The sequence below is a fragment of the Molossus molossus genome, unplaced genomic scaffold, assembly GCF_014108415.1.
Source record: "Molossus molossus isolate mMolMol1 unplaced genomic scaffold, mMolMol1.p scaffold_m16_p_19, whole genome shotgun sequence".
Taxonomy (NCBI): Eukaryota; Metazoa; Chordata; class Mammalia; order Chiroptera; family Molossidae; genus Molossus; species Molossus molossus.
In genome coordinates this window covers 48,027,358-48,037,316 of record NW_023425354.1, presented here as the reverse complement: position 1 = coordinate 48,037,316, position 9,959 = coordinate 48,027,358, and the positions used below count along the sequence as shown (strand labels likewise).

Sequence of the window (9,959 nt, the reverse complement as noted above, 5' to 3'; positions counted from 1 at the left end):
AATAAAAACATTTTTAAAGGGGGGGGGCATAAGAATACTGTAGGTAATCAATCCATACTAGCTAAACTTTCATTATTTAAAAAAATAGCCTAACATGCTCAGCAGTACAGTGTTGGCCTGCGGACCAATGAGTCTCGGGTTCAAGTCCGGTCAAGGGCATGTACCTCGGTTGCAGTTTGCCCCCAGCCCTGGTCGGGATCATTCGGGAGGCAACCAGTCGATGTGTCCCTCTCACGTCGATATTTCTCTCTCTCCACCTCTCCCTCCCACTCTATCGAAGATAAATAGAAAGATATCCTCAGGTAAAGATTTTTTTTAAAGAAAAAAAAAAAATAGCCTAATATTATCAACTTCTCATCAGTTTTCATAATTTTTTTTTTTAACATTTTAGGAATATCTCTTAGGGAGATATATCAGTGATGATATAACATCCAGCAAATTCATGTTTCACTTCACTTTTTTCTTCTAAAAAATTATTGGATCTATTAAATAATATGTACTATAGACTGAATGTTTTCCAAAAATTCTTTTGTTGAGCCCTGGCCAGTTTGGCTCAGCAGTTAGAGCGTCAGCCCAATGACCAAAGGGTCTCAGGTTTGATTCTGGTCAAGGGCACATACCTGGGTTGTAGGTGTGGTCCCTCCCCGGATGGGGTCATGCAGGAGGCAACCAATCCATGTGTCTCATCTCACATTGATGTTTCTCTGTCTCTGTCTTTCTCTCTCTCCCTTCCACTCTACATAAGAATCAATGGGAAAAATGTCAGGTGAGGATTAACAACAATAAAATTCTTATGTTGAAATTTTTTTTTTTTTTTTTTTAATCCTCATCCGAGGACATTTTTCCATTTTTTGTACAGACAGAGTGGGAGGGAGAGAGAGGAAGAGAGAGAGAGGGAAACATCGACGTGAAGGGACACATCGAGTGGCTGCCACCCGCACGACCAACCAGGGCCGGGGACAAATTGCAACCGAGGTACATGCCCTTAGCGGGAACCGAACCCGGGTCTCTCCGGACCGCAGGCCGACGCTCTAACCGCTGAGCCAAACAGGCCAGGGCCTTATGTTGAAATTTAATCCCCAATGTGATGGTATTTGGATGTGGAGCTTTCGGGAAACTGCTTAGGTCATAAGGGTAGAGCCCTCATGAATAGAATCAGTGTCCTTATAAAAGAAACCCCAGAGAGCTCCCTTGCCCTTCCTGCTATGTAAGGACACCATGAGAAGGCGGCCATCTATGAACCAGAGGCAGACTCTTATCAGGCACCAAATCTGCCAGTACCCTTATCTTGGAATTTCCAGCCTCCAGAGCTGTGAGAAATGTGTTGTTTGTAAGCCAGTCTATGGTATTGTTATAGCAGCCCAAACACAACAGTCTATAAATAATCTCATTCTTACTAAGCAATTTCTATCATTCTATATGATGAAAGAAACATCTGGAATTATGTTTGCCAACTGTCAATACTAGTTTCTTGGTTGACGGGACTTGAGAGATTTTTTTTTTTCTTTCTATAGTGTGTGGAGATGTTTTATAATGAACACATCCTTTTTATAAAAAGTCATTTCTTTCTAAACGATAAAAATCTGAGTTAAATGGTATCCATTATCTATAATCTTGACAATAAATTAATAGATCTTGGCCATATCACTTTCTAGTCTTTGAAATATTTTTAAGTTTTAAAAACTAAATTAGCCCTAGCCAGTGTGGATCAGTTGGTTGGAGCGTCATCCCATACACCAAAAGGTTGCAGGTTCAAGTCCTGGTCAGGACATATACCTAGGTTACTGGTTCCTTCTCAGTTGGGGCTCTTAGAGACAACCAGTCTGGTTTTTTCTTTCTCATTGCATTCTAAAATCAATAAGCATATCCTCAAAACAAGGGTGGGGGGAGGGAACCCTGTCTTTTCTAATGTGTCACCTTTAATTTTTAATTATATCTTGAAAGTCATTCATTAAAGAAGGAAAAACCAGGGGGTGAAACAAAAAAATATACATCCTCAGGTGAAGATTTTAAAATATATCTAAAGTAAACCAGAAATAACTTGCAGATATAGAAAGCTGTTGTCTACATTAAAGTGCTAATAAAAGAAATTATGCAATGACCAACTTAAAATGGCAAATTAGTCCCCAAATTCAACTTCAGCTTTAAAAAAATGTTTTTATTTTTTTTTAAGAGGAATAGAAACATCCATGTGAGAAACATCAATCGGCCACCTCCTGCATGCCCAATGGGGATTAAACCCGAAACTGGTTCCTGGTTCCTGGCATGGGCCCTGAGCAGGAATTGAACCGGGACCTCTCCGTCCATGGGAGGATGCTCAATCCACTGACCCACACCAGCTGGGCTAACTTCAGCTTTAAAACATATTACTCATAATCTTCTCATTGGTTTGAGGACAAAACAAAAACTGGTTAGTAATGACTTGAAAAACATGTAGGAAAAATACAAGAAAACCTGCCTCCTGGTGGTAGTTAAGGGTGACTTTTCTGCTCTGGTACCACATCTTTCTACACTTTTCCAAAGTATATATTATAATCATTAAAATAGGTTTAAAAGCCATTATGTTCCATATTGCTTAAGTGTGAGACAAGGGCTGTATCTGTTTGACCACAGATATGGAGCAATGCCTGGCACATAGGTGTTTGTTCCATGGGTGAATGTATCACCTGCTCTCATTTTCTTGCTCTCCTACCCCCAGCAAGAAGCAGCTGAAACACTAAATGGCACAGCAGCCCAGGCAGGAAGCAGGGGCCTGGGTATTCTTGCCTAGCAATGAAGCACGCAATATACACACTTTTGGTCAAAATTAGCAAACTTTATTTAAACTTCAAAAAATAAAACAGAAAGGCAGCTTTAGCTTTGTTCTTGAGGATTAGATGTTAACAACCCACAGCAGGAACTACCCCTAAAAAATTAAAATACCCTTTATCCCCAATCAAGCCACAGGCAAGGAGGGATCCTTAATTTGGGGACAGGCCTGGGTGGGTAGAGTAGGAAGGAGAACACCACAGTCAGGTGAGTGGGTTCTGAGACAGCACAAATGGAGACCAAAACAAAAGCCCCACTGGAAACAGGACCAAAACTTCAATGGGGAACTTTGACGCAAGGATCTATGTACAACGGAGCCAGGCTGGAGGCCTACAGCCCATGAGGGAGGTGAGAGGACTGTACCAGGCCGCCCTTCACCCTAGCCAGCTGCTGCTGTGCCCTGCTCCTCAGTTCTCCTCATCACTGTCATCCGGGCTGATGGCTGGGCTGGTGAGGCTATAGGTGGGGCTGGTGGGCGAGTAGCCAGGGGATGTGGGTGAGTAGGTAGAGCCTTTGGGGGAGGTGGGTGAATAGGTGGGGCTGGTGGGCGAGTACTTGGGGGAAGTGGGGGAGTATGTGGGGCTAGTAGGTGAGTACTTGGGGGAGGTTGGGGTATAGACTGGAGAGGTCGGTGAATAAGTAGGAGATGTTGGGGAATATTTTGGGGTGGTGGGTGAATAGGTAGGGCTGGTAGGAGAATACTTGGGAGAGGTGGGTGAATACTTCGGGCTGGTAGGTGAGTACTTGGGAGAGGTTGGGGTATACTCTGGGGAGCTGGGACTGTAGGAAGGGCTGGTTGGGGTATACTTTGGTGAGGTAGGGCTGTAGCTGGGAGAACTGGGGCTGTAGCTGGGAGAGCTTGGGGTATAGGTTGGAGACTGTGGTGTGTACCGTGGACTTGAAGGGGAATAGCTTGGTGAGGTTGGGGAGTAGCTGGGTGACGTTGGAGAGTAGCTTGGAGAGGTTGGACTGTAGTTAGGGCTTGTTGGCGTGTAGTTGGGACTAGTAGGTGAGTAGCTGGGCGATGTCGGGCTATAGCTGGGTGATGTCGGGGTGTAATTGGGACTGGTTGGAGAATAGTTAGGGCTGGTGGGTGAATAACTTGGGGAAGTAGGTGAGTAACTTGGTGATGTCGGAGAATAGCTCGGTGAAGTTGGTGAGTAGCTGGGAGAGGTGGGAGAATAGCTGGGTGATGTTGGTGAGTAACTAGGAGAGGTTGGAGAGTAGCTGGGAGATGTCGGGGAGTAACTGGGAGAGGTTGGTGAGTAGCTAGGTGATGTGGGTGAGTAGCTTGGGGAAGTTGGAGAATAACTGGGAGAGGTGGGAGAATAACTGGGAGAGGTCGGGGAATAGCTGGGAGAGGTCGGGGAGTAGCTGGGAGAGGTTGGGGAGTAGCTGGGTGATGTGGGACTATAGTTGGGACTGGTTGGAGAATAGGATGGCGAGGTTGGGGAGTAGGAGGGTGAAGTGGGAGAGTAAGACGGACTCTGGGGCGTATAGCCCCCAGGGGACCGGGGCTCATAGGCAGGCGATGTTGGTGAGTAGCTGGGAGACATGGCACCACCTGTAGGAAAGAAGCAGAAATGAGTTAAGTGATAGAGAGACTAGCCCCAAAGTGAAGATCAGGGAGGAAATAACTTGGCACTGATAGACAGGGACAGCTCACCTGGTGACGGGATGTATGGGCTTGAGGGGCCTGGGGAGCCCGGGGAGCCAGGTGTGGGAGACCAGGCAGGGGAATAACCAGGGCTGAAGCCACTAGCATCTGAAGCAGCACTGGGAGAGAAGCCAGCTGCCCCTGGAGTCATTCCACTTCCTGCGAAGGGAGAGAAACGTTAAGTTAAAACCAGAGCTGGACACCAACACCTTCCTCAGAGCTCCATGGCCTCCAGTATTCCAACATGGTGACTCTTCATGAATCCTCTGAACTACCGAGAGGACTCTCTTCCTGGGCTGGGTCACTCACCAACACTGGGAGACCAGGCGCCATAGGCTGGGGTTGCACCCTGGTTCCAGGGAGTCATGGCTGGAGAAATTCCTCCCATGGGACTGGGTGCTGAGCCAAAGAACATGCCAGTAGCTGCAAAAAGGCATTAAGTGACTTATGAGTACCAGTACCTAGAGATTGGCCACCCTCCCATCGACGACCTGCCTCCCCTTCAAAGACCCAGCCAGGTTCCATGCAGCTGAGACTCTCATACTCACGTCCAGCAGCTCCCAAGCCGGGGATATTGGTGGGGATCTCCATGCCATACTTGCACTTCTCTGCATCAAGCAGGAGGTCAAAACAGCCGGTGCCAGCTGGAGCTAGTTGGCCCAGCATGATATTCTCAGACACTCCCTTCATGGGGTCACTCTCTCCATGCGCAGCTGCTTCCATGAGCACATCCACCTGAACAATGAGAAGAGGGGGCAGGTCCCATTAGACTACCCCACCCCGACAGTGTTCCAGGGTTGTTCCACCATTGTTGTAGCCCACCCACTTAACAGAGGGAAGACCAACACCAATGACCACCACATATTCACTCTGGTGGGTGCTCTTCTTCCCACAGTACTCCCTCCTTTCACCCTGTTCAGAAGTTCTGCCATTACCGTTTCCTCAAAGGAGCATTTCATGAGAGGTCCAGTATCTTGGCGGTTGACTCCGTGTCGTGTGATGGCCATCAAGTGGCCACGACAGGTCATGGTATCACACAAGAGAGCCAAATGCCGGTAATTAACGTAGGAACCATCAAAGGAGATGACATGGTACAGCTCCCGTTCCAGGGCCTTCCGAACGGCTTCAATACCTAATACCTGGTATGGAGGTTTGGGGTGAAGGGTCAAGGTAGAGTAGCTCTGTTCCCAGCTCCCACCATCACATGGATCCAGAGGGGCAGTCAGTGAAGCCCAGAATCAAAAAACTGACCAAGAAAATCCCACAAGTGGAGAACACAGACTGCAACCATTGCCATGAAACCCAGAAACAGACTGCTGGGCAGCAGGGCCCTAAGGGGCTCACCGTAAAGATCTCCACAATGTCATTGGATGTGGTGCGCACAGGGTCCACGTCCTTCTCACTCAGCACCCGCATCAAGCTCACACCATCCGTCTCCAGAATCCACTCTTGCAGGGCCTTGAATTCCCCATCCTCTGTGATAATGATCTTCTTCTTATTGTCTGTCTGGGGCAAGTGCATGTACACCTGGAGGGGGACAGAGTGAGTTCAGGTTGGGTGGGGTAGGGGGTGGGAGGAAGAGAAGAGAAAGGTGGAAGGACTGCTGGGAAAGGAATGGCTGACCTTGCTGATCTGCTCGATACCCTGCAGGGTCATATCTGTCAGCATGTTGGACTCAATGCAGCGCAGAAAAACATCATCATCCATCTTGTCCACCACCTCTTCTTCCTGCAACAGGAGTGAGGTGAGCACTCCTGAAATCCTTCAGTCCCTTCCCAGGCTTATCCCAAACTACAGCCTCCTCAGGGACCTAACAGTCAAGTCAGGCCCCAGACTACCCTCTTCAGTTTCAGCAAGATTATCTATTCTCCAGCAGTTCAATAGTAAGTTCTGAATTTTTATTATTAAAGCACCAGGTACCCACAATTGCTGTATAATTTTTTAGACGCTATGTTCAAGAGTGAAGTCATCAGTCAAACATTTTCTTTGGTTTTGTTATACCTGCTACCACACCACTTCACCTAGGACATAGCAATTCCTACTGTCCAACCTGCCCTCATGCAGGAGCCGTGGGGGAGGAGAGAGCCAATGACAGGGCTATGGGGACACCACTCCAACACTATCTGCTTTAGCTATATGACTGTTACTTCAGATTTCAGATTTTTGCTGCTAAAAGTTTTGCCAATTATTGCTAACCACCACAACCCATCCTACATTAGGTGGTGTGACCTTGGTGTTGCTTTCATTTTAACTTCTTTGGTCATGAACAAGATTTAATGGCTTCCTATGTCTGACACATCAAGTCCGTTTACCTCTTGCATCTTGTTTTCATCACTGTTCATGATGCGGATACGGAGCACCAGCTTCTCTGCATTATCATCGTTAAAGATGCAATTCAAGTCATCGCCAAAACCTGGTGGGGAGGAGCCATGAGAAAGATCACACATTTATAGGACTTGCTTCCCTGTCACTGTTCATCTGCAGAGTACTTACAGGGTGCTCTTCTGAATCCCCCCCTTCTTTTCATAGAACCCTTCTGGAAAAAGGGAGGGGAAACACCGAGAAGGAAAAGGGAATGCAGAGGAGAACTGGAGAAGAGATGCTTTGGGGGAGCAGAACCAGTGCATGGAAGGTGGTGAGAGTAGGTGGCTTGTTGGAGACTAGAGTGCAGTGACATGACAGAGAGGGATCCCAGGCAAAAGTCCTGGGCTGGGCTGGTCCTCCCAGACTTACCAGCATTGATCTTTTCAGCAATCTGCTCCATGGTCAGCTTCCGGTCAGTCATGTGCTTCCGGTCCAGCTCCACCCGCAAAAGCCAGGGGGAGATTCGGGCCACATCAAAGTCAGGCATCTCATAGTAGACATTCACCCATTCTTGATCCTCTGCCACGACTGTGCTCTGGGGGTTCGGGTCATAGTAGATGGCTGTGTTGGCAGTTACCTTCCTCAACGTTGTATGTTCCAGACGGCACAGAATATCCTGGGAAGAAAGAGGGATTCATGACACAGGCATTTGGGCAGCTCCAAAGGTCTCTTCAAACCCTCCTGTTTGTTGTTGTTAATCCTTACCAGAAAGTATTTTTCCATGGATTTTCAGATATAATGAGAGAGAGTGTGAGAAACATTGATTGGTTGCCTCCCACACGACCCTATCTGGGGCCGGGGATCGAATCTGCAAGCCTTTGGTCCATGGGCCGACACTCTAACTGCTGAGCCAAACTGGGCCAGGGCTGAATCCCAAACTTTTTTTTTTTATCCTCACCTGAGGACATTTTTTGTTCATATAGAGTGGGAGGGAGGGAGAGGAAGAGTGAGAAACATCGATATGAAAGGGACACATCGAGTGGCTGCCACCCGCACAACCCAACCAGGGCCAGGATCAAATTGCAACCAAGATACGTGCCCTTAGCAGGAACCGAACCCAGGTCTCTCTGGACCACAGGCCGACGCTCTAACCGCTGAGCCAAACCGGCCAGGGCCCAAACTTTTCATTCAAGGAAAAGAGTTCCCTTTCTTTTTTTCTTGCCAGGAAGCCCATCCCCTAAGTCCTACCTTGGCTCTCTCAGCATCTCGAGCAGACTGGCCCAGCAAAAAGACAGTAAGTGAGGGAGTCTTCGGCTTCTTGGAAATGTTGATGAGCTCCTTAAGTCGGGGCACACCCAGTGTCACATTCTTGGCAGACACACCAGCATAGTGGAAGGTGTTCAAGGTCATTTGGGTTGCGGGTTCTCCAAGGGACTGTGCAGCCAGAGCTCCCACCATTTCCCCAGGATGGGCCTACAGAACAAGAACAGCTAGCATCAGAAAAGGCCCCTCCCTTTTGGTGAATGAAAGCAAGATGCAGTCAGGACTATCTTCTCTTCTTAAAAGACATGGGGCAGAGGCATTTGGGAAAGGCAAAGACTTAAAAATAAAATCAGTCTTATTTGATCATTCCCTTCCATCAGAGAGTGCTTCAATTTACACACATCATTTTGTACCTTATGTGCTACGTAACCAAAAAAGGGTACCCTATCACCTAAATCCCCAATTTCTAAAAGTATGCTAAAGTTACAGGGTAAGTATTCATTTGGTAATAGTCTTCTAAATGGAAAACTCCCCAATGCATTTTAATTGAAATATAATTACATAACACAAAATAAACCTTTTAATTGTAATCATACGGTATAAAGCCTTCAGACTGGCTTGTTTCACTTAGTCATATGTATTTAAGGTTCATCACTGTCTTTTTACAGCTTAGAGCCTATTACTTTTTTTAAAAAAGAATTTTCTTTTATTTTTTATTTGTTAATCCACACTCGAGCATATTTTTTGCATTGATTTTTAGATGGAGTGGGAGGGAGGGAGGAACATCAATTTGAAAAAGACACATCGATTGCTTGCCTCCTGCTCAGCCCCAACTGGGGTTGGGGCAACCCAGGTATGTGGCCCTTTACCTGAACTGAACCTGAGATCCTTCAGTCTGCAGGCTGAGGCTCTAACCGCTGAACTCAACCGGCCAGGGCAATAGCTTATTACTTTTCATTAATGAAAGAACATTTAAGGTTGTTTCTACTGCTTTGGCTGTTATGAATAATGCTGCTATAATAAACATTTGTGTAGATTTTTGTGTGGACACACCTTTCAACTCTCTTGGGTGTATTCCTAGGAATGGAATTGCTGGGTTGTATGGTAACTGTATGTCTAAACTTTTGAGGAACTGCCATGTTTTCCAAAGCAGTGGCATCATTCTCACCAGCAGTGTATGAGAGTTCCACCTTCTCCTCGTCCTGGTGAACACTTGTCTCTTTATATTTCATTTTAGACATTTTAATGGGCATAAAGCGGTATCTCACTATAGTTTTCATTTACATTTCCCTGATAGCTAATGATACAGAGCTTCTTTTCGTGTGTTTACTGGTCATTTATCTCTTTGGGGAAAATGTCTGTTCAAATCCTTTGACATTTTTTCTTTTTGTTGTTGACTTGTAATAGTCCTCCGTATGGCCCTTATATCAAATATATGATTTGCACGTATTTCCTTCCATTCTGTGTGTTGTCTTTTTTACTTTCTTGATGGTGTCCTCTGAATTCGTTTTTAATTTTGATGAATTCCAATTTATATGTTTTTGTTGTTGTTGTTACTCATGCTTTTGGTGCCATACCTAAGAACCCATTGCATAATCTTATGTCATAAAAATTTACCCCCGTGTTTTCTTCTAAGAGTTTATAGTTTTAGATCTTATTTTTAGGTCTTCAATATACAGTAAATCCTCAATATAATGAACAAAATTTCTGGTCTGTATGTTACATGTGAAAATTAACATCCTGTTAATTTTAAAATGCTTTTAACAAATATCTGGTCATAATTAAATTAACAGGTTATTTATTATTGTGTTGTTGTTAATCCTCACCAGAGGCTATTTCTCCATTGAGTTTTAGATAAGAGCGGAGGGGACGGGGTGCAGTAGAGAGAAACACTGATGTGAGACACACACATTGACTGGGTTGCCTC

The 9,959-nt window shown here is 45.9% G+C and overlaps 1 protein-coding gene across 2 annotated transcripts in view; it reads right to left on the bottom strand.

The window, feature by feature from the left end:
• Positions 1 to 2,794: 2,794 nt before the first annotated feature.
• The window catches only part of POLR2A (RNA polymerase II subunit A), a 28,495-nt gene continuing 21,330 nt past the window's right edge, over positions 2,795 to 9,959 (bottom strand). The window contains exons 20-29 of one of the 2 annotated variants that reach the window (XM_036267961.1): positions 8,018 to 8,242; positions 7,199 to 7,445; positions 6,778 to 6,878; positions 6,089 to 6,193; positions 5,810 to 5,992; positions 5,401 to 5,604; positions 5,014 to 5,200; positions 4,775 to 4,888; positions 4,475 to 4,624; positions 2,795 to 4,372 (exon numbers count right to left, since the gene is read on the bottom strand). In XM_036267961.1, coding sequence (XP_036123854.1) covers positions 3,216 to 4,372; positions 4,475 to 4,624; positions 4,775 to 4,888; positions 5,014 to 5,200; positions 5,401 to 5,604; positions 5,810 to 5,992; positions 6,089 to 6,193; positions 6,778 to 6,878; positions 7,199 to 7,445; positions 8,018 to 8,242 — 2,673 coding nt within the window. In that variant the 3' untranslated portion in view covers positions 2,795 to 3,215. The remainder of the gene's footprint in view (positions 4,373 to 4,474; positions 4,625 to 4,774; positions 4,889 to 5,013; positions 5,201 to 5,400; positions 5,605 to 5,809; positions 5,993 to 6,088; positions 6,194 to 6,777; positions 6,879 to 7,198; positions 7,446 to 8,017; positions 8,243 to 9,959) is intronic. The other variant, XM_036267962.1, reaches the window with a different exon arrangement.